Source organism: Prionailurus bengalensis, chromosome B2, assembly GCF_016509475.1.
Source record: "Prionailurus bengalensis isolate Pbe53 chromosome B2, Fcat_Pben_1.1_paternal_pri, whole genome shotgun sequence".
In the NCBI taxonomy this organism is placed as follows: Eukaryota; Metazoa; Chordata; class Mammalia; order Carnivora; family Felidae; genus Prionailurus; species Prionailurus bengalensis.
The window spans coordinates 139,849,273-139,875,339 of record NC_057349.1 but is presented as its reverse complement, the minus strand read 5'-3'; the positions used below and the strand labels follow the sequence as shown (position 1 = coordinate 139,875,339).

Sequence of the window (26,067 nt, the reverse complement as noted above, 5' to 3'; positions counted from 1 at the left end):
ACTTTCATGGCAATGGTACATTTAAGCTCCGAAAGAAATTCGTGAGGAACTAGAAATATTTTTGACCCTATGATCCATAAGTTTATTCTTTAAATACGTGCTTCTGGTGTTTGTCTTTTTTTTTTTTTTTTTTTTTTTTTTGCTTGAATATCTGCATTTCTTGGTTTTACAGTTTACTAAGGAACAATTTGCTTTGTCATTTATATTGTAGCAGCCTATCACTTATCCTGAACTGGGCCTCCCAGTCACTTCAACTGTCTAAATATAGACCAGAGCCAGGTAATTTAAAAAGAGGGATGAGGTGGAGGGATGGCTTCTGAGTAACAAAACAGATGCTACAAAATCTATTACTTTCCCCACAGGAAATTTTCTGAGCATCTCAGATAATTTTTTTTTTAACGTTCGTTTATTTTCCTGAGTGAGACAGAGCACAAGCAGGGGAGGGGCAGAGAGAGGAAGACACAGCATCTGAAGCAGGTTCCCGGGTGACAGCACAGAGCTTGAGATGGGCCTCGAACCCACGAACTGTGAGATCATGACTTGAACCAAAGTTGGATGCTTAACCGACTGAGCCACCCAGGTGCCCTGAGCATCTCAGTTTTAAAACCTCCGTAAGGCAAAGCTCTTGCGAGCCAAATTATGTGGTTTTCGTGTCCAGACAGGTCAGAAGTAGCAAATAATAGGGAATTTTAGGGATCTGCACATGACGGTGAAGCAGGAAGACAAAACGCAGTGCGGTAAACACTCATTCATTTAGTAGTGTGGCACACGGCCGACGTACTCAACTCCATGATTAATCCAGCAGCCATTGGCATTTGTAAGGCTGACCCTGTATCACTTAGAAGAGGCTCAGAGTATCCAGTAAACTCTAAGAACATAGAGAAGCAGGATACATTTTTTAAAAGTCAGTGTGCCTCATTTTTTTTCATCCTTCACTCAGTTATGTCTAATCTTAACATATTGCCATATTTTTATGTCTTTTTTTTTTTTAAGAAATAAAATGTTATAGATATGCTTAAAACCCTCTTCAGCCCCCTTTCTTTCTCTCCTGTGAGTTGTACTCAAAATTGATGCTCATCATTCCCATGCATGTGTTTTGCAGATACATATATGTTCACACACAGGGAACAATGAAGGGTAATGTTTTGAAGTTTTTATATACATGGAGTCATACTCCACATGTTTTCTGCCACTTCATTATTTTCTGCTCTATTTTGGGATCTGTGCTGGTAACACCTTCTTACTCATTTTAACTGTTACTTAGTGTTCCATTGTCAAAATTACCACAGTTTGCTTATTCATTCCTGTTGACGGACCTTTATGTTTTTCTTGCCATTTTTGACGCTATGCATGTATGATGTGGTAGGGAACATTCTTCCACGGTATTTCCTTGTGGAAGTATATGTACTGTTCTCTAGGACACGTCCTGAAGGTAGACCTAAAGGGTCATGAGGGTGTACTCAGCTTCGGCTCTCCTGTATATTTTGCCAAATTGTAATGCAGAGTGCTTGTACCTGTTCTCCCTAGCGGTAGGTGGGGGTTCCTCTGGCTCCATATATTCACCAGTTCTAGGTTCTGCCAGGCTCTTTTTGTTGTTGTTGTTGAAATTTTGTTCGTTTCGTGGATAGGAAAGCTTATCTCATTATAGCTGAAATGTGTATGTCCTTAATTTGTAATGTGGTTGAGCATAGTTCATGGTTATGGTTCATTTGGGTGCTCTTAGTGTATTTCTTAGCATATTTTCTATTGTTTATCTTTCGGTTACTGATGTGTAGGAGTTCTCCTATGTTTTGAACCCTAATCCTTTGTCAAAGGAGTTTCAAATACCTTCTCTCTGTGACTTATGTTTATAGTGTTTTTTTATTATGGAAGTTTTAAATTTTAATAGAGTAAAGGATCAGTCTCTTACAGCTTTTGCTTTTGCATCTTCAAGAAATTTTTGCCTAGCATGGAGTAATAAATACTTACAAACATTTTAAAGTTTTGCTCTTTATTTTGTGTTAATGCACTTGGAATTTATTTTTGGTTATGGTACGAGATGGGGAGTTACTCTTTTCTCTTGTAGATATACCTACTCCTACCAATATCACAGATCGAATGGTCCATTCTTCTTCTATTAGTGGCTGCTGCCTTACATCTGTCACACAGCAAACATCCACATGTGCTTGGGTCTGTTTCCAAGGTCGTTGTTCTGTTGGTCTGTGCCTAGAGTAATGCCATACTTGGCCTTAATTTTGATGTCTGGTGGGGTGAGTCTGCCCCAGCCTGCCCCATGTTGATGTTCTTCAGGAGCTTTCTGGCTACCCTGGGCCCTTTGTCTTTCCATATAAAATTTTAGGGAATTTAATGTAAATTTCCTTTCAAACATCCTTTGAGATTTTGGTTGAAATTGCATTGCAATTATGAGTTAATTTAGATATATCTGGTTTTGGGGCGCCTGGGTGGCTCAGTCGGTTAAGCGTCCGACTTCGGCTCAGGTCATGATCTCGCGGTTACTGAGTTCAAGCCCCGCGTTGGGCTCTGTGCTGACAGCTCAGAGCCTGGAGCCTGCTTCGGATTCTGTGTCTCCCTCTCTCTCTGCCCTTCCCCTGCTCATTCTCTGTCTCAAAAATAAATAAAACATTAAAAAAAAAATTTAGATACACCTGGTTTTAAAATTGTTTAGGTTCTTAAAAGATGAAATTCCTGGTTTTTGCAAAAACAAAAGAACACTCCAAGAGTTCTGAATATTCAACGTTTTATTAGATTAAAAGATTTTTTTAATGTTTATGTTTGAGAGCCAAAGAGACAGAGTGTAAATGGGGGAGGGGCAGAGAGCCCTGGAGACACAGAATCTGAAGCAGACTCCGGGCTCTGAGCTGTCAGCACTGAGCCTGACGCAGGGCTTGCACTCCTAGACCGTGGGATCATGACCTGAGCCGAAGTCGGCAGCTTAACCGACTGGGCCACTCAGGCGACCCTAAGTTTTATTAGATTTAAATAAAGAAAAGCACACTATTGAAAATGTTCCTTCATATATTTTGGTAATCCATAAGATTAAATAAGTCTTTTTAGTTCTTAATTATGCTTACTAATTTCTTCATTCATCAAATATAGACTGATATTTGTTTCATATAGGACCTTCTTCTACATAATATAACAGTGGTTTGAAAATCCCCAGCATCCAGTGATAGGGAAGTTTTCTTACTGGATTTTTGAGTGCATTATATAGGATATAATTCACATTTCCTAGGTTCGCGTCTGCTGATATTGGAGGAAAATGTTCCCCATGCTGCCTGTGTATCATGTGTCAGATAGATAGCCTATAGTTTTAAAATTTATCTCAACACTCCATCTAGTGTCCATAGATAATAGGATGTTGGCTGCATTCTGTCTAATCAGACTGGATTAATTATTTGCTAAAAATTCCTTTTTGTCCCATAGAGACTTACAGCCAGTACAGGAAGCAAACAGCGCAGTCGCCTTTCTGTTATGGCCCAGTACCTCTGCAACGTTCAGCACATCTTGACCATTCCGGGTCGGGCTTTTGTCCCTAAACCAGAGGTGAGTTTCTGTTTATTTGTAAATCTGTGTTCATCTGAGAATGTGTCATAGGAAATTATTTCTAGGATCTGATCTTCACTTCCATGCAAACTGTACTGTTTATCTCTCCTGAATAAGAAAAATCACAATGTGTGAATAGTTCTTGTCCTAATTTTTCTCCCTTTTACAGTGACCAAATGTCTAGGTTTACCCATGCTGCCCTGGTGGTGGTGGTATTATCACCTTGTACTCTTAAAAGTATTCTAGGATGGAAGATAAGTTGTTTGGTCACCTCATCTTCAGAAAAAGAAATCAGTATTCGTTTTGTGATTTCTGCATAGATTTCTAAATTCAAGTTACCTCAAACATTTTTTATCATGAATTTTTTTCCACCTTTTTTTTTTTTTTGAAGTGCAATTAACATACAGTGTTATGTCAGTTTCAGTTGTACAACATATTGGTCCAAAATTTTCTACATTCCTCAGTGCTCACACAGTAAATAAAAATTTATTTATTTTGAGAGAGAGAGCGTGTGTGTGTGTGTGTGTGTGTGTGTGAGAGAGAGAGAGAGAGAGAGACAGACATACAGAGAGACAGAGAGCGTGCACATGCAAGCGGGAGAGGGACAGAGAGAGAGGGAGAAGGAGAATCCCAAGCAGGTTCCACACTGTCAGCACAGAGCCCGACACGGGGCTCGACCCCACGAACTGTGAGATCACAGCCTGTGCTGAAATCAAGAATTGGATGCTCAATCGACTGAGACACCCAGGTGCTCAATGACTTATTTATTTTATAACTGGAAGTTGTATTTATTTTACCTATCTTCTCACCCCTCTTCCCTCTGGCAACCACCAGTTTGTTCTCTGTGGTTAAGTCTGGTTTTAGGTTTGTTTGTTTCTTTGTGTCTTATTTGTTCGTTTGTTTTGTTTTTTAGATTCCATATGTAATTGAAATCATGGTATTTGTCTTTCCCTGACATATTTCACTTAGCATGTACACTCTAGGTCCATCCACGTTATTACAAAAGGCAAGATCTCATTCTTATTTTATGGCTGAGTAATATTCCTTGTGTGTGTGTGTGTGTGTGTGTGTGTGTGTGTGTGTGTGTGTGTATACGTGTATACATGCATGCATATGTACACATCTTCTTTATCCATTCATCTATAAATGGACACTTGGATTACTGCCATATCTTGGTTGTTGTAAATAATAACTGCTATAAATAGGGGTGTATATATCTTTTCAAATTAGTGTTCTTGTGTTTTTTTGGGTAAATACTAGTAGTCATATTACTGGATCATATGGTATTTCTATTTTTAAGTCTTTGAAAAGTGTCCAAATTGTTCTCCACGGTAGTTGTACCAATTTACATTTCTCCCAACAGGGCACAAGGGTTCCTTATTCTCCACAATCTCACCCACATTTGTTATTTCATGTCTTTTTGATTCTAGCCATTCTGACAGATACAAGGTGATGTCTCATTGTGGTTTTGATTTGCATTTTCTTGATGATTAGGGATGTTGAGCCTCTTTTCATGTGTCTGTTGGCCATCTGGATGTCGTCTTTGGAAAAAATGTTTACTCAAGTCCTCTGTGCATTTTTTTTAATTGAATTCTTTGGTGTTGAGTTGTGTAAGTTCTTTGTATAACTTGGATACTAACCCTTTATCAGATCTGTCATTTGCGAATATCTTCTCCCATTTAATAGGTTGCTTTTTGTTTTGTTGATGGTTTCCTTTGCTGTGCAAAAGCTTTTCATTTTGGTGTAGTCCCGATAGTTTATTTTTGCTTTTGTTTCCCTTGCCTCTGGAGTCATATGTAGAAAAATATGGCTATGTCAGAGAGATTATTGCCTATGTTATCTTCTAGGGGTTTTATGGTTTTGGTCTCACATTTAGGTTTTTAGTTTATTTTAAGTTTATTTTTGTGTATGGTGTAATGCACATACACAGTATGTTTTTATAGTTCTCTATTCCTTTCTTCTTCTCTTGCTCTCTTCCCTTGTGGTTTGATGGCTTTCTTTAGTGTTATGCTTGAATTTATTTATCTTTATTTGTTGTATATAAACAGGTTTTTGATTTGTGGTTACCATTAGGTTCATGTATGTCTTAATGTGTATAGAAGTCTGTATGAAGTTATGGTTGCTTAAGTTTGAACATATTCTAAAAGCACTAAATTTTTACTTACCCTGTCCATGTCTTATGTATGTGATATCATATTTTACATCTTTTTACGTTGTAAAATGTGAAATCCCTTGGCTGAGTTTGGTACGTATAATTGATTTTACTACTTTTGTATTTAAACCTCCATACTTTCTTAAATGATCTACATTTATTAGAAGTTTGCTTTTATCTGTGAAGTTTTTTTTCCTTTCATAACTTTCTTCTAGTTATGGCCTTTCCTTTCCCCTCAAGTCCCTTTAACACTTCCTATAAGGATGTGTTAGTGGCGATGATCTCTTTTAATGTTTGTTTGGGGAAACTCCTCATCTCATCTTCAATTCTGAATAAAAATGGTGCTGGGTAGTATTCCTGCTTGCAGGTTTTTTCCTTTCAGCACTTTGAATGTATCTGCCAAAGCCTTATGGGATTTCCCTTGTATGTAACTGTGTTTTCTCATGCTACTTTTAAAATTCTCTCTTTATTGTTACTTTTTTTACATTTTAATTGTTTTGTGCCTTGGTGTGGACATCCTTGGGTTAATCTTGTTAGGGGTTTTCTGTGCTTTCTGGATCCAGATGTCTCTTTCCTTTTCTGGGTTAGGGAAGGTGTTTCAGCTGTTATTTCTTCAAATAAGAGTTCTGCCTTTTTATATTTTCTCCTCCTAGGATCCCTACGATGCAGTTGTTAATACAGTTGATGATGTCTCTGAGTTCCTTAACATACTCTCATTTTTTATTCTTTTTTTGTTTTGCTGTTCAGCTTAATTGCTTTCCATTGCGCCGTCTTCTGGATCACTGACCCATTCTTCTGCCTCCCCTGATCTGCTGTTGGTTCCCTCTAGTGTGTTTTTTTAATTCTACTTATTGAGTTCCCCATCTCTGGTTCTGTTTTACATTTTCTCTTTGTTGAAGTTCTTAGTTTACCCATTCTTTTTTCAAGTCCAGTATCTTTATGACCATTCCTTTTATTTTTTTATCAGGCATTTTGCTTATCTTTGCTCATTTAGCTCTTTTGCTGTGATTTTTGTCCTGTTCTTTCATTTGGGACACACTCCTGACTCTTTGTTTCTGTCTAACTTTGTTTCTGTGTATTAGGGAAGTCAGCTACGTCTCCCGGCCTTGAAAGTAGTAGCCTTGCATAGAAGAGGTCATGTGGTGCCCTGTAGCACAGTGCACCCTGGGCACCAGAAGCAGGTGCTCCAGGGGCGTCTCCTATGTGGACGGCATGCACCGTGCTGTCGTGGCTGAGCCACGTTTGTCTTCAGCCCAGTCAGCTGCAGTGACCCACTTTCGTGTGCTGTGGGTGTGCTGGACGGGGTTTGGTCCTTGTGCTGTTGAGGTGCCCGTCTGAGGACTACTTGGGCTTGTAGGTGGGTAAAGTCAGTGATCAGACTAGGTGTTTGCAGTCAGCCTCTGCCGCAGCTGCGGGCCCACTGAATGGCAAGGCTCTGTCCCTGCGTAGCCAGCGAAAAGGCTCAGCTACTGCAGCTGGACGCCGTGCTGCGTGGGCTTTCCTCTCCCTCTCCCCGGGGCAGGTGGCACTTTTGGAGTGGCCCCGAGCCCTGCCAGGGCTGCTTGCAGTGTGTGGCAGGGCAGGAGCCGCTTTGGAGGGATACCTGCCACGGAGGGCAGGTTAGATGGGGCCAGTCCACAGGAGCACACGAGGGGACGGGATACGGCACTAGCTAGACAGGTGGGGAGTGTTAGTGCTGGTTCCCGCAAAAGTCCGGCTAGCTAGGCCAAGAGCAGGGATGAGAAATGGTGTTTGCCAGCGCTTTGTTCTTGGGGAGGTCTTCTGAAGACCCCTGCCCCTCTAGTGCACGTTTGAGATTCGTAAGTAAATCTCCTGCACATATTCCGTGGGCACTTCTCAAGCTCCTGGTGTTGTGCTGTGCTTGGGTGGAGCTGTTTAATATGTTGGCTCTTTAAGGGTGGGGACTCAGTTTCCTATGTCCTCTTGCTCTCCTGGAGTTAATCCCACTGATTTTTAAGGTACCCAGAGTTAAGCCCCGCTGATTTTAAAAGCTCCCTAAGTTAAGCGTCGCTAGTTTTCAAGGCCAGATGCAGTGGGTGCTTGTGTTCCCGGTGCTGGGGTATCTGGTGTCCGGTGTGATCTCCCTTCTCCCTGCTCTCTCCTGTGGTCAGTGTCACTCGGGGTTTGGTTCCCAACCACAGCTCTGTTCCTCCTCCCCTTTCCAGTGTTGCCTCTGCTGTGATTAGCTGCAAGATCCGTTCTGCTGTCGTCAGGTCCTATTTAGGGTTAGTCACACAGATGTACCTGTTATCTGTTGTGTCCATGGAGGAGGTGAGCCAGGGGTGGTCTTCCTCCACCGCCCTCTTCGGTCCTCCTCTTTGCACATTTTTAAGAGATCCTATTTTGGCAGTGTTACTTGTGATTATTCATCTGTGGAAAATAGTTGGATATTAAACAAGACTGTTACTATTACATGCAAATTACAGAAACAGAGTTTCTCTGCCAAAAATAAAAATCAATAAAGTGGTGTCTGTTTTAGCAGAACTACTACTGGATGAGTTACTATAGGATATGTATTATAAAAACTAGTCTGTTTCTTTGTCGGATGTGTATTGAGTGGAAAGGCCAGGCGAGGCTGGGGCGGGGGCGGAGGGGGGCGGTTGGTGATGCCTGAAAGATGAAAGGGATAGGAGCACCATCAGACACGGAGTCTGCATCAGGGAGTTCACAGCTGGTGAGGAACAGATTTCTTCTTGCTTGCCCAAACTCTCAAGAATAAAGTCGTATAAAGTTTCATTTGAGATTCATTAAGGAAAGTAGACAGCATGAAAAAAATTGTATCATATGGTTTTTGGGATCGAGATGATCTATTTAGAATGGGGCCCCAACCAGTAGTGTTAGCCCTCCTTGTCCATCTTGAAGCGTGGTCTGAGAAGTCTCCATAGTCTCTGCTCCCACCGTTCACTTCCTCTGCCATGTTGTCCACCACAGTTGACTGAGCTTTGGCATGACTGTAGGAATTCAGTCCTTCTTCCCTCCTATAACAGTTTTCAGCTTTTTCTAAGCCAGGCTCAGAAAACTCATTTTCAGTACCACCTCCCTTTAGCATCTCAAGTTTTCAGACATTGTAAATGGTTTCTTCCAAAATAATAGATCCTGTTAGATCCCAGACAGGACCCAATGACTGGAGATGTCTTACAGGTCATCATCAGGTTTAATTTATTTGTGCTTTCAGGTATTTTCTATCCTAGAACAGATAGCCATTGTAATGAAGAAAACCAGTTGACCATATAGCTTTCTTTCTTCTCGTAATGCACATATGAGCATATATAACATTTTGAATAGTGTAGGACCCCAATGTATCAGAAACAAAGATCTTTACTTTAGGCTTTTATACTTAGGGTTCTGACCACAGTCCAGAGTCTTGAAGCTATTTAAATTTTACCAAGTGTTTCTTAAGGTAGATTTTAGAATATTTTTAATGGAAAGTTTTTCTTTGTTTTAGTTACTTAGTTCAGGGCATTTTTAGAGGTTGTTATCAACCTTATCCTTGATTTTGCAGTAAGATACACATGCAGTTAGTTAATGTTCTTTCCTCAAGGATTAAGGCCTCATGAAAATGTTTATTATTTGAAAAAAAACTAGCTATGTTTTTGGTTCACTTTATTGAAGAATGTTTGCTTTTTGACAGATTAAACTTATTCATAGCAGTTTTCTTGAGATGCTTTTCATCATGTTATAAATATTACATGCAAGGAATTTATTTGTAATCTAGGAAAACAGTTATCAAAGAGGAGAGAGGCTGTATTATGATAAAGGAAAATAGTAAATCAAATGATTAAATTTTGGTTCTAAGAGAATTCTCTGCTGCTCTGAAGTAGTTGTACTATTTAGCAGATTGGGAATATTCTGAGGAAAGCCAGAAAATATTTGACTCATGGATGGTTGCATTGAACAAATTTAAAACAATTTTCATTTTCTTAAGAAAGGAGAAGAATCTTCTAGAGAAGATAAAATAATGGCACAAGCCTATCCTTATGGCTAAACCTTTCTGAATACAAGAGGAGAAAGTCAGAAACACAAATAACTCATAACACAAGTGAAAAAAAGTGCTAAAATAGAGGTACAGGCAGGTTCACTGGGGAGTCCAGAGAGGGGGTTAATTCTCTATAGATGCTCAAAGAAGTTTCCTAAAAGTCAGTACTTCTTCTCAACCAACCCTGAGAATTAGATATGAGAATTTCTTTTGTGATATTTCAAGAACGTATTTATACCACCTTAGAATTTTTCTGGAGAATCTGTAATCCCTCCTGGTTATTGGTCTTTAGACAAACCAACTTAATCAAGGCAAGGCTTTTACTTCCGTGAACTAGAATAATCCTGTTCAGAATAGTTGACCTAAATTCTTGTCAAACTCATTATTTTTATTAACCTCTCTAGGCCCCAAAATTTGAACCCAAAATTCTTTTCTATCTACAGAAAATGCAACTTCCTAGGTTAGATTCATAAAATTTGTCAAATTGACTTACTCTAGTGTTTCTTAAACTTCTGGAGTTTTTAGTGAATAGAGTTAAGTCAGAATTTTTAAAATTTTGTATTTTCATTTCACTATTGAGTTCATAAAATTATTTTACCAATTACAAGACAAAATGTTTTACAGTGCAGATTCACAATTGAAAAATGCTTCCATGAGCAAATAAAGCTTATTTAAGTTTTTCAAGCTGACATTTTTAAACCCTGAAGAATCCACGTATTTCTGGAGTTCTACAGTAATTTTTTTGAGCTGATCTGCACATTAATCAAATTTGAGAAATACTAAGCTATTAGCTAGACCCTCAAAATTCTGTGTCATTTTTTTTTTCTTTTTAAAAAATGGGGCTTCTAATCTAACATACTCCCAACAGAATGGATAGGCTTTGGGTCTTAACCACTATGCTATCCTCAAACCTAGTAGGTAGGTCGCTTAGATATAAAATGAGAATTGCAATGGGCTCGTTTGATTAATATGATAGAGGCAGCATACTCTTGCGGAATAAATAGAAGTATTTTTTTATATGCTTTTTTTAATTTTTATTTTTGAAAGAGAGCAAGTGCAAGCAGGGCGGGGGCGGAGAGAGAGAGAGGGAGACAGAGGGTCTGAAGCAGGCTCTGCGCAAAAGCCAGATGCTGGGCTCAAACTCATGCACTGCAGGATCACGACCTGAGTTGAAGTCAGACGATGCTTAACCGACTGAGCCACCCAGGTGCCCCTAGAGGTATTTTAAAGGAAACTGGATGTACTGGAATTCCAGTGTCCCTAATTACAAGAACTCGGTCAGGTTAATAGGCTGAATTTTAATATATCCCAAATTGGGGCAGTAATGTCACCCTTGAAGGATTGTTTTGAGAAGTAATGTGAAGTAATGCATTTGGAGGCAGTCAGTGGAAGGTCACTGTTATTCTGATTATAAACAAGTATTTATGGTATATCCTGATACAGATTTTAATTTTTAAGACTTTCATATAGTTTATATCTAATTTTGCCCTATTAGGAGTACTGCATGTGGAGCAAGTTACCCCTGTCTGGGACAGATTTAAAGCATATTGTCAATACAATTTTAGAAGAATTAACGATGATATACTCATGACATTATAAAGAAAAGGTCACGACTTGAGGCATCCATGCCTGACCTTTGAGGACCACATTTGAGAAGCTTTCAGCCATCCTTGCTGACAGCTACTGAGGCCTTGACTTCTTTGTGAAGTAATCCTGATCTTCGTAAAATGGGTGGATTCACATAAGAAAGCCATTTTTTCAAGCTTTTGTGTGTTTTGAAATCAGATAGTGAGGATGTTATTTCTGTTGAATATTGCCCTATATTTGAGAACCCTGTGGACATATTTTTCTACTTAACTAATATTCTTCTGTGTTAGGTCTGATTGCCTGGAATTAGGGACTGAGATGAGACTTTTTATGAAAGTGCCATATTGAGTGTTCTCAGAAGAAGGGTGAGGGAAGCAGGATAAAGCAAGGGGGGCAGAAAAGCTAAGCAGGAATATTGTGCCTGGAGACCAGCGTCAGCCTGGTCCCACTGGGTCAGAGGGTAGCGGGGAGAGGGGGAGCAATGGGGCACAAACTGTCCCACAGACTCAGTCGAGGGAGTGGCATGTTCTACACGTGTGTGGTCAGTCTTTGGCTCACGGCCACCTCCTAGGAGCAGTGGTGCCCTAGTCTACCACGGGAGGCCATTCCGCACGTGTGAGCTGGTAGCGCCCTGCCCTCGCAGCAGCTGGGGACGGACGCACGGCCCAGTGGGGGCTTAGGCAGCACCCCCGGCAGCCTCTCTAGCCTCTGTAGGCAGCTGCCCGAGACCGCCATCAGACGCCTCATGTGGCCTTCTGTGCCTTGGTTGCTCCAAGTTCTAAACTAAGTTTCATACGTAATTCCTTTAGTAGCCTTCAAACAGCATTATTTAATAGCATCCTCTCTCTCTTCTTTGTAACTTTATTTTATCATTGTTTTTGTTCTTATTATGCCGGCAATTTTATCGTAAGTAGCCTCAAATTCTTTTTGAGAGTGAGTCTAAAGTAAAAATAAACGTGTAAACTAAAATCCAGTTTTATAATTAAAGTACAAGAGTCCTTCTTAAAAATCAAGTTAGTGTTGGATAGAAACAAGATATTTATTATTACAATTTACCTTCATACAAGTTATGTTTTTATAACTACTCAAGAATAAAATAAACAAGAAGTACTATAAGCCCAACGAAGGAAGAAACAAAATTGCATTTTTGCAGGTGACCCATTCACGTATGTATAAAGTGCAGTGAAGTGAATTAACAAATTATCGGAGGTAATGAAGAGATTGCAACAGGTTCATGGGATTATAGCCTATGATACAAATCTCAAAAGTCAGTACAGTGAATTTATGCTAAAGCCTTGTAGCTAAAAATATAGTCGTAAAAGATGTAATGAGAAAACATTGAATCCAGAATTGGATCTGTCTATACCCCAGCCTGCTCCTGCCCATGTGTAGGTAGTGTGCTGATGACCCTTTCACCTGCCCATGTCGTTGCCCAGATTACTCGCTGATTTCTTCAGTCATAACACATACACACACAAACACACACACACACACACACACACACACATACATATACACATATATCTGCTCTGTAGGTAAAATAAGCCGGACATTCTGGGGCTTTCTGGTGTTTTCTTTTGGTTTGGTAACTTTATTATTTTCTTTAAAATGAATGTTTAAATAGAATTCAAATACACTAGATCAGGGTTTTTCAGCCTCCTCACAATTGACATTTTTGGCTAGAAAATTCTTTGTTGCCCAGGAATTGTAGGGTATTTCATAGCATTTCTGGCCTCCGCCCACTGGGTCCCAGTACCGCTACCCCAGCTGTGATGACCAAAGCCGGCCCCCGGTGCTGCCCTGTGTCCTCTGCAGGCTCCACCCACCCCCCTTTGGAAAATGCTGGTGTAGACCAAGAAAGTCCCGAGCGTGCTTACCGCCCCCGCCCCTTCAAATGCTGTGTGCACATCCTGTCATTGAATCCTTACAGCCCCTGTGTGCGTAGGTGCCGTTCTATCCTCATTTTCACAGGAGGGGACCGAGACCTAGATTCAGTAACACGCGCCGCGCAGCCTTGTGCCCTGCGTAAGCCGGCAGGCACCTGGTCTGACTCCAGGGCCAGTTCCCTCCGGTTGAATCCCATCTCTCCGCTTACCAGCTGCCTGCTGTTGGGCTGGTGAGGTAGCGTACTTTCCCCTGGTTCAGTTCCCCTCTGTGCTAGGAATAGTGCCTGCCTTCTAGAGTCCTCCTGAGGTTTAAACCAGTCCGTGTACGTCCTGGAAGGACTGACACGTCCTCTCAAGCGCTGTCGGCAAGTTACGGAGGCTACAAAGGTAAAAACGGTACCTTGTCTCAGAGTCTAGTCGGAGATGCAATAACTTGTTTGAATAGACCGTATTCCCAGAGAGTACAGGGCTGGAAGCAGCGACCCTCAGGGAGTCAGGAGTGGGGTCACAAAGGAGGTCTCACGTGAACCCCGAAGGAGGAGTCGGAGCATGGGCGGGCAAGGAAGGGCTGAGTGTGGGAGGATTCCGGGTGGAGGAATGCAGCAGGGGTGCGGCCTGGGGGGACGGAGGGACTCCGCGCCATTTCATCATTGCTGTGTCCAGTCTGGATAGAATTCGGCCATTATTTGTAGGAAATGGCTGCTTTTGTGGAGTTCAGAACATCCCTATGCCTATTTAAGAAGAAAATATTCTAGAGCAAAATAAAAATTATTTTTTGAAGTATGTATAGACTTTTATAGAACACATACGGTGAACTTTTAGCATAGGACTATCAGGTACAGAAACTGCATATAAAGCCAGTCCCAGTAAGCAAAAGGAGAGAGATACAGGTGCCAAACCAATCTGGTCACATTAATTTGCATAAAAATACTTTTTACCAGTTATTTTTAGTATACATGTGTTTAGAAAATATTTTGATCCTCCAAAGGAAATCCATACTTTAAGCTTCTGTTTAAATATGTCTTTTCCTAATTCCCAGATAAAATGATACCTTTCCATTTTAGCCATCCTGTTAATGGCCAATGACACTGTTGCAGAAGAGAGTGAGTAAACTAGGTATAAAACATTTAGTCTCTACTTCTGTAGGCACAAATGAAAAATATGTAGTCACATAAAAGATATTCTTCACACTTCCCGAGTTACTGATGTGCAAAGAAATGATCCTTTTTCCCCCTTTACCATCTTAGGGTGAGCAATGACTAAGCCCAAATTACATGAATTATTAGAAACCATAGTGGGCCTTGTCCCCTTTGTGCATTAGAAAATCCAGTTTTTATTTTCTTGTTAAGATATTTGGATTACATATCACAAATTAACTTACATCTTTAAAGTATTCTTTATACTTTAATTTTTGTTCTGTTTACTACTGGAAGCAGCTCATTTATAAGAGAACAGCAATGTTTTTGTTAACGTGAATCAAACTTGAGAAAAAAAACGACAACTTAAAGTAACTTCTGTCATCCAGATACTCATCAGTGAGAGGGAAGGGGAAGACTGGGTTGTAGGATAAATGCACGGAATCTGGCGCATCCTCTTGCTAGCAGCAGAAGACGGCACTTCTTAAGCATTCTAAATAAAGCAAACTGTTATCATTGTCACTTACTTTGTACTTAATGCCTTCCAATCCTGGAGATTTCAGTTCGCGCTTGATTTGGTTTTGCTTTGCTGTGGTAGCATTTACCAGTTTCTTTTCCTTAGTCCTGCCTGCCTAATCTTTGAATGGCCTATCGTTGGCTCTTGGACACGTACGTAGATATTTTCTAAAATGAAAAAGGAAGCAGGGAGGTCACGGTAGGTGGGAAGCTGGGGAGGCTGGTTTGGGCAACACTTAAGAGAGATGGACATCTCTTCTTTCCCTCATGGTCAAAGAGCAGGCTTGAAAACAGAAGCAAGTCCCTGTGGTTACCAACAGCCAGCAAAAGCAGATGATACCCTGGATTAACACAGAGAAAGGCGCTTTTTTATACTTGGCAATTTAGTTCTTCTATAAAATCCAACTAAATAACAATTCAGAAGATGTGTCAACAGTTTATCTTAAAAGGAAAAAAAAACACATCAATTGTCTCATAAAACAGAACCTCTTTCAGTTATAAACCACTGGATAAAACACGAAAAAAGGAATGGAAGAATAATCTTAAAACGTATCTAATTGCACACAATAGTTTGTTGGCATTTTAAATGACCTCATTTATAGTTTTCCTCTAAAACGAAAAGACGAAAGCCACAGCAGGCACCTAAACATTCCATACGCGTGACACGGTCATTTACACGTAATCTTTGAGGTTGTACGCGGAGCTGCCCTCTGGCTGCATGGCGGAGGTATGCCGCTGCTTGGCTGCAAAGAGCCAAGCTTCCGGAGCCTTTTTCATACAGGAAGTGCAGAAAATCATGCCGGAGACGAACAACAGCGCGGCCGAAATGAATCCGAGGTAGACGGCTCCTCCGGGCTCATGTTTGTTGCTTTCTGGAACCGTCAGGTCCAGGAAGTTTGCTATGATCTCCTTTGTGTACCACACGGTTGGGATTAAACCAGAGACCCCTGCAGCCATGAAGCAGACTCCTCCGGCAAAAGAAGCGTGGCTCTTTGTGTCTCCGTCCCCTCCTAAGCGAGTGCATTTCATCCCCACTGTGGAAGTGCAGATCCCCAACGCGGACAGGACACAGGCCAGGACCATGGTGGCCCGTGCGGCCTGCACGTGGATGGGGAGGGACAGAATGGAGTACTTGAGGGTGCAGCTGAACATCCCGGTGCTGTACCACGTGCAGTCCATCCACAGCCCTTGCAGCTGCACGACAGCCGTGATGATGTTGGAGCCCGAATCCACGTTCACCTTCCAGTTGGGCAGCAGAGTGGCCGTGAGCACTCCAGACACCCCAGATAGAGCCAGGACGAAAGCCAGGAGCTGGAGACCCGCGGACGCCATGACGTTACCTTGTCTTGGTCCCCCGTTACCTGCTGCTTGATTATGATGGCCCCTGGTCAAAACCGTAATGCTGTCTGTGCGGCAGAGAACCAAGTAACAAAGGCTAGGGAAGGAAGACAAACCGGGATTAAAAGAAAGGATAACAAAAAGGGTTACGTTTCCACGTACGGTGGGAGCAGGAACACATTTGAGTGGGCCTCGCAGTAGATGAGAACACTCCAGCCCAAGAGAAAAGCTCACGCCAGGCGCTCAGAGACTACCGGTCATTCTCCTGAGTGCGGATGGGTGGTTCTCGAAAAGTGGCCACTTTGTTCTTTTTAGAATTTAAACTGTGCTGAAGTCTATGATGATGCCTTGTTGGGAGATTTTGACATACCGAATTCCAGTTGTAGGATCTGATAAAGAATTTTTTTTTTAATTTTTTTTTTCAATGTTTATTTAATTTTGGGACAGAGAGAGACAGAGCATGAACGGGGGAGGGGCAGAGAGAGAGGGAGACACAGAATCGGAAACAGGCTCCAGGCTCTGAGCCATCAGCCCAGAGCCCGACGTGGGGCTCGAACTCCCGGACCGCGAGATCGTGACCTGGCTGAAGTTGGACGCTTAACCGACTGCGCCACCCAGGCGCCCCTGATAAAGAATTTTAATAGCTTACAGGTTTTTTTAAACCCTATGATTTCTAATTAAAATACTTAATAAGTAATAAGGGAGAAATGAATAGTTTAAGCCCACCTCTTAAAAATGATTTCTAGGGGCACCTGGGTGGTTCCGTCAGTTAAGCATCTACCTTTGGCTCAGGTCATGATCTCACCATTTGTGGGTTCAAGCCCCATCTCGGGCTGTGTGCTAACAGCTCAGAGCCTGGAGCCTGCTTCAGATTCTGTGTCTCCCTCCCTCTTTGCCCCTCCCCTGCTCACACTCTGTCTCTCTGTTTCTCTCTCAAAAATAAAAACATTTTTAAAAATTAAAAAATGACTTATAAATCTTAGAAGAGTTTTAAGTATTCAAAAAATGATTTTATGCAAAAAATATTCATTAAGCCCTTACCATGTGCCAGACACATAACCCAAGTAAACCGTTTAAGGAGGAAAGGAAATTCGTGGAAAGAAGTTAAAGCCACAGGCATGATTATCCCTAATTTCCTGTTAATAAAGTTTTACAAAATCCTTATCTAGGTTAGCACTCGTTTACTGCAGGTGCAAGACGCTCAGTGCAGGAACAATTAGGCCACTGTCTTTTGCCTGTGAGAATGCGAGATCCTTTCTAGCTGGGACCAGAATCCTTCCCTGACCCAGATGAAGTAAGTAGTCCGCCGTAAAACCGGTTGTTCTGACGGATTTGGTAGTGACCTTGCATCTTGAAAGTACATGCCAGAAATAACCACATCCTTTGTTGTATGTGAAAGAATACCAAAAATAATTTAACATTTTCCTAAGAAGGGAGTAAAGACAGCACCGAATTTGTGGCTTGGCTGTGGTTTACCCTGGCAATAATTACTGCCTTCTTTGAGGGAAGTCTAATGGTTTCTGAAATACAGTAATAACTTTTTTTGTGTTTCTGAATCAGTTTTTGAATGACATGTTAGAGTGGCTCTGTCATGATTCATATATTTTACAAAAGGCAGTGTGGGGCTCTGAATCCAAAATACTGGGCTCAAATCTTCGCTTTCCAGAACCTCTCTGCGCTTTAGTATTTTCTTCTGGAAAATAGGATTATAGTATGTATATCGAAGAGTTAAATGCATTTAAGGGCTTAGAGAACAATATCCAACACCTAGAAAGTACTCCATACATTATAATCAATACTGTGATTCGCTTGCTGTTTTCTGTCACGTGACAGTTGCTGTTTAATAACATTTGAAATATTTTTTCTTTTCTCTCTTCCTTCATCGACCTGATTTATCTTTGTAGAATCTTAGAGCTGAACCAAACCATAGATATAACTCTGTGCGTCATCATTTTTCCCCATCGGGAAGGACACTGAGGTGGTAAACCCCCCGAGGCCACGCAGGTCTCAGCAACAGTGTCCGGGTGTTCCCGCCTCCCCCACCATCACCCCAGTACTCAAGTGTGAGATGCTCTCCGTGTGCTTCTGGGGAAGCACAGAAAACGCTACCTCTGCAGGCAGAGAACGCCATTAACTGTCAATTTTATCCACTCCCTGTCCCACCAAGGGAAAAAAAAAAAAAAAAAACCACTTCACAAGACATTAATGGGGCAAATAGCTTAGCCTCAGAGACTCACCCAAGGAGGTTGACGCCTGGCTTTTGTAAAATAGCTGAAGTAATACTAATCCGTGCCTATATCAGAAGTACAAACTTAACATAGTTATAGCATCGGTTCTCTAAGAAGCTAAATCCTGGGCTGTCTAAATTTGCTGCTTATATTTTTGCTCATAGCTTTAAAATATGACAAACTTAGGAAAGGGTTTCCCTGAAACTTTAAATCCTTAAGCATCAGACTTACAGACACATCAGAGTACTTCGGCTTTTGGCATAGCCGTATGGTTCACTTCTGTTTTCCAAACCTCTTTTCATACCTGACACTAAAATAGCACAGAATAAAGTTTCTAGGAAAAAAAAAAAAATGAAGCACATGTTTATAGTTTCATAATAGCTGTTTTCAGGTTTGGGTTTTAACATTTCAGATTCCAGGCAGTTCCCTAAATTACTGCCTTCCCAGACCTTTGTCAGCTTATGGTTTCTTCGGCATCGAGATTGCTGTTAACATTCTCTAAGAGCATCTTATTTCCCTCTTTATTTTTACTTTGGTTGAGTAACCTTCATGTGTTGATCAATCTATGCTCAGCTTCCCAATTATAACCTTTTTCTTCCCATTAACCAATACATTTTATAAATTTCAGTGTAATTCAGGCTTGCAGACAGCTTGTTCATCTTAATTAACACGTACTGGCAGTGATAAATTACAGACAGCCAGAATCAGCGTAAACAATATGACATTGCATTCAGCTAGCATAGTGCCTGCTCAGTGTTGAATATCGGATCTTAAATGCTTTCTTCTGCACGGAGAACTTCTGCAGAAAAAATTTGTTCTCCACAACGAAGGTCACTATTTCTGTTCCTTTTGTAAAAACATACTGGCATCTTAGCTATATTGCTATGAATTTTCTTTTCCTCTCCAGCCACAAGTATGATACAGTTTGTGGCCTGTTCTCTCACATTGCTATCTCGTAAGTAAGTAAGTACGGAATAAAAGCATACTTTTTTTCCGTGGTGGTGGTGGTGGTGGAATACAGGGAAATCCAGCAGAAGCAGCAGAGGGGTTGCATGTAAAAACTTAGTTCTGAATACACAGGTCTCTCAGGGCTCCAGAATACACTGCTTGCAGAACAGAGCCTGTGAGTGTTAACTTTATGGACTTACTTGCCAACAGAAAGTCTGGAGTGGATTTCCTTAAAACGTAAAGTCAGTTTTCCAGACAAGATCTGTTTATAACAAAACTATTACTTTAAAAACAGACGGACAACTTACAGTTCGAACTAAATACTTAAAGGTCTCTACTTCTATTTCTGAGCGTTGTAGAAGCCTCTCATTTTCCATACCTTTTGTCAGGAGCCTTCAGTGTCTTAACCCCCTTCTGTCAGTTGTCTTCAAACGAAGCCGCTCGAGGCGGAGAAGCCACACTTGAGGCTCCCGTCCAGCCTGTGAGTATTAGGGACGGAGCTCCGCCAAGTTAACTCGCACATAAAGACCAACATGGGAATCTGAGGTAGAGACTGCTGATGGTGCTAGAAGATAAATACCAGGTTCTCCATCTCATTTTTTGAGCTGTGGGAGAATTAAGAAAGGAGAGGCGGGGAAGGGAGGGAGTTGTTGTTACAACAGGATTTGTCGAAACCTGAAAGCTGAAAATGCTTTTGTGTCACTGTACAGAGGAGGAATTCTTCGCGTGCTCACAAAAAGGCTTTCTTTTCCTTTAATATTATGTTGCAGTCCACAGTTATAATTTATTTTGAATTTTTATCTGTGTTGGAAGATAGTTTGTTATGTCCCCAATTAAAGGATATGATCTGAAATATTTTTAACTAGACTGTGCTTTGCAAATGATAGTCAAGACGATCTTTTTATGCTGGTGCTTGTGACTCCTCTGAAATCAAGAGTCACAAAATTGGTAGCTTTCAAAAAGATGTCCAAAAGACTCTTTTCAAAATATGTATCTTTTCAATAAAAGATAAAGGAACCCTATTGACTAGACTCTGACCGGTAAATCTACAAGTATTTTGTGGGTCAGGGAGGGGGCGTGTCCTGAATTTTCTTTTGTTATTCCTTCCACTGAGAAAGATTTCTGGAGTATAACTTAATAAATTAGAGCTTTTAGAAAATGTGAAGAAATTACACCAAAATGATGTGGAGCATATTAAATGAAATAGTGAAATCAAATATTGAGGTCCTGATACCTTGAATACAGACACATTTCATGTCTATCGACTCTGAGTTCACATTTTACTTTACTTCACTGATTCTAATTCTACAAGCTATAAATTCAGAATCATTTTATAAAGAAGGTATTTTGATAATAGACTTTTTTATTTCCCAGATATTGTAGCTATGTCAGATGATAGCCATTTCTTTAAAAACCGTAAATAATAAAATGCACATTTTGATTATCTGGATTTTTCTTGATTTTTTGTTTTTTATTTCGTTTTCATCTTTTCTGAGTCTGGCATTTAGCAAGGTATTTTTCTTCTTTTAGAAACCTGATGCCTGTGGATTTTTTAGCCATAGTATTGTAATTTTAATATGTAAACTTATTTTCTTCTGTTTCATGGAAATACTTAAACAGTTCTTCGCATAAATACTGGGTGAGGAAGGGTTGAATTTCAGGCACTAACAGAACGAGCATTGTTATTTCTGCTGTATCGGAAGAAACCCACCAGATCCCTTTAGCACCTCGCCTTGTTTGCTTTTTGCCACGGTCAACAGTATGGACTGACCTGTGCTGAGGCTGACCGATGGCAGGTGGAGGGGCCAGCCAGCTCCCAGCTCCGGCCTCCAGGATAAGGACGCCTTCTTTCCATTTTCAGAACATCTCTGATTACTCTTCTGCCTTGGTGGGAGCCCTTCTCCTATAAAATCTTAACTCCCTCTTTTAGAAAAACAAACTTCTGAAGTGCAAATGACTTTCACAAATTACAGACCTTTAATCAAGGTGTAGGATTCCTTGTACAAAAAGAGATGGAAACATAGAAGTTTATAGAGAAATATAACGCGTTGACCTCCTCTGCTTCCACTGTGGACACGTAAAAGTAACCTTTTAAGCCCAGAAGGTTTTGAAGATAAATCTTATCTTTACCTTAGTTCATGCCTCTTCGCTGGCCCTCTCCCCTGAACACCCGGCTATATAGCCAATGTGACATCACTTACACACATTTCAGACCTACCGGGGACAAGGACCGGTCTTCCCCACCCCTGTTCTCCTCAGTTTCCCGACGTCCGTTGATGCCAAATTCACCCTGGCAACTGGCACGTCCCAGGTCTTACAGGCGTCCTGGATTCCATGCCCAACATCCACTAACACATCATCTTGTCTCTAAACTTCACAATAGGTCAAGAATCCCCCCACCTCTGAGCCCCTCTACTTCTAACTCCCTGGCGTAAGAACCTCACACAGCAAGGATTTCTGTGTGTCCCCCGTCACTGCTGAGTCTCCTGTGCCAGGAGTAGTAAGGGCACAGGTAAGTATTTGTTGAATGAGTTCAGAAGCTAGTTTTGAGTAGATAAACAAACTATACCTTTGTATGGTTAAAAGTCTAATTGTATCCTTTCTAAATGAGACTGCAGTTTTAAGTCGTTTTGTCCCTCTTCGGCTTTGTCATTGTCCTGATACTAAGACCTACTGTTCATAAAACTGTTTCCTGTAATGCCAGGCACTGCCTGAGGCACCGTGCTGCTTGCTTCTCAAGACAACCCCGTGGGGTCGTGGGAGTCCTCATTTTGCAGATGAGAAAACTGAGCCCCAGAGAAGTGAAGTGACTCGACCCAGGTTGTGCAGGAAGGAGACGCGGGCCCAGGGTACTGCGACTCTTAAAGCCTTTCGCGCACCCCTAGCACTTCCCTGCCTCCACTTAGAGAAGAAAGTATTTGTAGATCTCATTAGAACGAGTCTTTTCTTTCTGTGGTAATCTGGATAACGGCGCAAAAAAACAAAAACAAAGAACCGGCATCTCCATGGCTTTACAGAAAAACACTTCTCATTCATGCAGAGTCCGCGACTGAGTAACTGTCCAGTGACTCAGCAGTCCATCTGTTTTCTTTAAAATGTTTTCATGTAGTTATTTTTAAGAAAAAATTGCATATGATTTCCTTAGTGTGTTTTTCTTCGTAATGATCATTTGAAACTCAGACAAGCTTTTCTCTTTTCTCTGAAAGACCAAATAATTGAATATTTTAGAAGTAACAACAATGCATACTTTTGTGTGAGGTTCAGCAGACCTGTGTTTCTCACCCCTGCCCACACAGGGCCATCACGTAGCTTTAAAAAAAGCCCGAGGCCCAGGCCCCACGGCTCTTATTTCATTGGTCTGGGATGGTGCCCACTCACGGCATGTATAAAATGCTGCCCACTTAATTCCAGTGAAAAGTCGAGGTTCTGATTTTAAAAACAGTGTCTTCTCTTATTTGCTTTCTGTTCAGCTTTGAAAATAATGAAAGTGCAGCATAAGAAAAAGTAGTTACCTATTCCCGTCCCACAGATTTAAAGTGATTGACTTAATCTTAAAATAATGTTTTCTTCGGACCCAGTCTTAGGAAATTAATAGTATCAGCTGTGAGCAGGATTAAGTCATCATTTTCCTCCATCTTTATGGTCATTTTAGTTTTAAAATAATGCTTCAGGCTAGCCTGAAGACTTTAACTTTGAAGATTGGTAGCTTACAGATTAGTGGGTTGTAGTAAGGACTTTGTTTAAAATGAAGATTCATTTTCACGGTTTCTGTGTGTTCTCAAATGTCCATTGAAGCCAGCCTAATTCTTTTGATTTTTATAGCAAATCAGGTGTATGTTTCTGCATAGAGTACCACCCTCCCCCCCACGTTTAGCCACATGTGATATGTTCGAAGACCCCCAGTGGATGCCTAAAACTGCAGAGAGTACCAGACCCAATATATACCATGTGTTTTTCCTGTGTATACATACCTAAAGGTTAATTTGTTAGGGGCAGTAAGAGATTAACAACAGCAACTAATGACAAAGTAGAACACTTGTAACGATATACTGTAAGAGAAGGTGTTTGTGGTCTCAATATCTTACTGTACCGTAAGAGGTCATCGTCATGACGACGATGTGAGCTGAAGAAATGCCTGCGTGGTGACACGAAGGGAGGTGAGTGACGTAGGCACTGTGACATAGTGGTGGGTTACTGCGGACCCTCTGGCACTGTAGCAGGAGGAGGGTCCTCTGCCTCCGGACTGAGGTTGGCTGGGGGCGGCCAAAAGCACAGAGAGCAAACCATGGGGGGGGGGGGGCTGTGTAAGTTACACTTACTTTTGTTTATTAGCTGTTAGCTAATTTTTACGCTTTGTTTCTCCCTTTCATGTCTTCAGAGGAGGGATCCTGAGGACTCGTTTTCTGTTTTCCTCACATGATTTTAGAATATTAAGACTATCTTTGGATTTTGTGGTGACATTTGCAGATGGATGTAATTTTTTCTGTCTAATAAGGAGTGTAAACATGTATTTGTTACATCCTCTTTGCACATTATTTTGAAGAGCAGGACGGGTTTCTTTAAAACCTCCTCATTTACCGGCCGTATCCGAGATTGTGGGCTGAATGGCCTTCTGTAGGCCTGACCCTTGGCACCGACTGCTTCTCTTGCCTTGTTCCTCTTTGCCTTTCTTCCCTGTGTCTGTCTGTCTGTCTGTCTGTCTCTCTCTCTCTCTCTCTCTCTCTCTCTGTCTCCCCCTCCCCCCCCCCCCGTTCCTGCCCAGCAAGGCGTCCTGCATCCCAGCCCACACTCTGGCGCCCTGAGTCCACGAGGACTTTGTGATCTTGCCAGATTATAAAGCTTGCATCAGTTTGACTCATTTATTTATTTATATCTCTGGTGGTAGGTATATAGGGAAGACTCTGAGACCCCAAAGCTCCGTGAGTTAAACTAGCAAGATAAGCAGGTAAAGGGTGAGATCTAGCAGCTGTAGAATCTGCCTCTCAAAAGACAGAATATCTCTGGGGCACCTGGGTGGCTCAGTCGGTCAGGTGTCCCGACTTCGGCTCAAGTCATGATCTCGCGGTTACGAGATCAGGCTCCGTGCGGACAGCTCAGGGCCTGGAGCCTGCTTGGGATTCTGTGTCTCCCTCTCTCTGCCCCTCCCCTGCTTGTGCTCTCTCTCTCTCTCTCTCTCTCTCTCAAAGATAAACATTAAAAAAAAAATTTTTTTTTTAAAGACAGAATGTCTTTCAAGTCAGAAACCAGAAAAGCCAGACAACATGAGGATATTTAAAGGCACAACACGTCAGCACAAGGAACGTGGCGGTCTGGGTGCTCGTAGCACATGGACCGGGGGAGTCCGGCGCCACCTGTGCCAGTGAGAGGTCAGGCCCTCAGGGCAGACACCAGTGACCATGGCGGCCGCCAGTCCATATATGCTTGCTCCCATCCGTGTCGCTCCGCAGTCTTCTGATAGTAACGGGGCCTGCATTTAGGGGTAGTTTTTGTCATTTTATACACACATAGGGGAAGGTAGTGGCAAGGTAACTGGAAGATAGCCCCTAATCTCTTCGGCAGCATGGCTCCTCGTGAGTTAATATATTTGCATCTGTGTTCATTTATGAGTCTTTTAATATTAATATTTTCGAGAGCAGCAGCCCTCATTGAGTGTCTCGTGAGTCCGCCTGGATTGACGTCGTCCCTGAAGAACAGATGGCGCTGGGGCGCTGCGAAAGCAGAGGCTGGGCCCTCGTGATGGCCCCGTGTGCTACCAGCCTGCGGCCCCAGAGAGCAGGGCCCCTCCAGATGCTGTTTCACAAACCCCAAAGTCATGGTTGGTGGGAAAGCTCATGGTTTTAGGGGTTTTCCCCATGATCGTCCAGGAACTCCAAGTTAAATGTAACAGAAAATCTCAATCCAGTGTTTGTTCTTGTCCCTCTTGTGCTTTGTTTAGAATTAAGCATTCGCCTCCCTGAAACGGGTCCCCTATTTTGGGACCAAGAGACCGTGACCCATCTTGCTCTTGTTCCGACTAGGCACAATCTACGTACATACAGTCACTGACATGCATACATTTACATGCATAATTTACACTGTAAAGCACTCTCTCCATTTGCTCCCCCCACGTGGGGGTGTCTTTCTTACCCTTAATTCCTCACCACACTCCCAGCTCACTGTCCTTCGAGCTCATACTCTTGAGAGAAAGTACTGTGACTGTTTTGTGATTCCAAGGAGGAAGAGAAAAAACAACATTCAAAAATATAAAGGAGGAGAAAAAGGTGGGGTGGAACTTCTAGAGAAATTAATACTGTTGCAGAAAATACAAATCATAAACTCAAAAAATGTGTGTGTTTATTTTTTGAGAGAGAGCACAAGCGGGGAAGGAGCAGAGAGGGAGGGAGACCCAGAATCCGAAGCAGGCGCCAGGCTCCGAGCTGTCAGCACAGAGCCCGACGCGGGGCTGGAACTCACTGTGACATCATGACCTGAGCCACTTAACCGACTGAGCCACCCAGGTGCCCCACAAATTATAAACTTTAAAGAAAGATTTGTAGGTATAACAGTGTGTCAGCCTATGTCAAGTACGTTGGGTTTCAGAATACCTGGAATGCTGTTAAAGTGTTTGTATTTTAAGGTTTTAAAACTGAAATTCTGTCCTTAAGTTGGCCTTGGGACCAAGATTACAGGCAGAATAAACCAATTATAGGAAATTTGATAGACATTTGTATCTGTAAGTGTTTTTCTACAAAACGTG

At 41.7% G+C, this 26,067-nt stretch overlaps 2 protein-coding genes across 2 annotated transcripts in view; one reads left to right on the top strand and one right to left on the bottom strand.

Moving 5' to 3' along the window:
- TFB1M (transcription factor B1, mitochondrial) overlaps positions 1–26,067 on the top strand; it is a 66,156-nt gene that overhangs the window by 32,812 nt on the left and 7,277 nt on the right. Inside the window, exon 5 of the mRNA XM_043592655.1 lies at positions 3,424–3,543. Coding sequence (XP_043448590.1) covers positions 3,424–3,543 — 120 coding nt within the window. The remainder of the gene's footprint in view (positions 1–3,423; positions 3,544–26,067) is intronic.
- On the bottom strand, positions 12,848–19,960 carry CLDN20 (claudin 20). Its single transcript, XM_043592656.1, has 2 exons — positions 19,711–19,960; positions 12,848–16,252 (listed from the first exon to the last, which is right to left on the bottom strand). Exon 2 carries the CDS (start codon positions 16,147–16,149, stop codon positions 15,490–15,492), a length of 660 nt encoding a protein of 219 aa, XP_043448591.1. The 5' UTR covers positions 16,150–16,252; positions 19,711–19,960; the 3' UTR covers positions 12,848–15,489.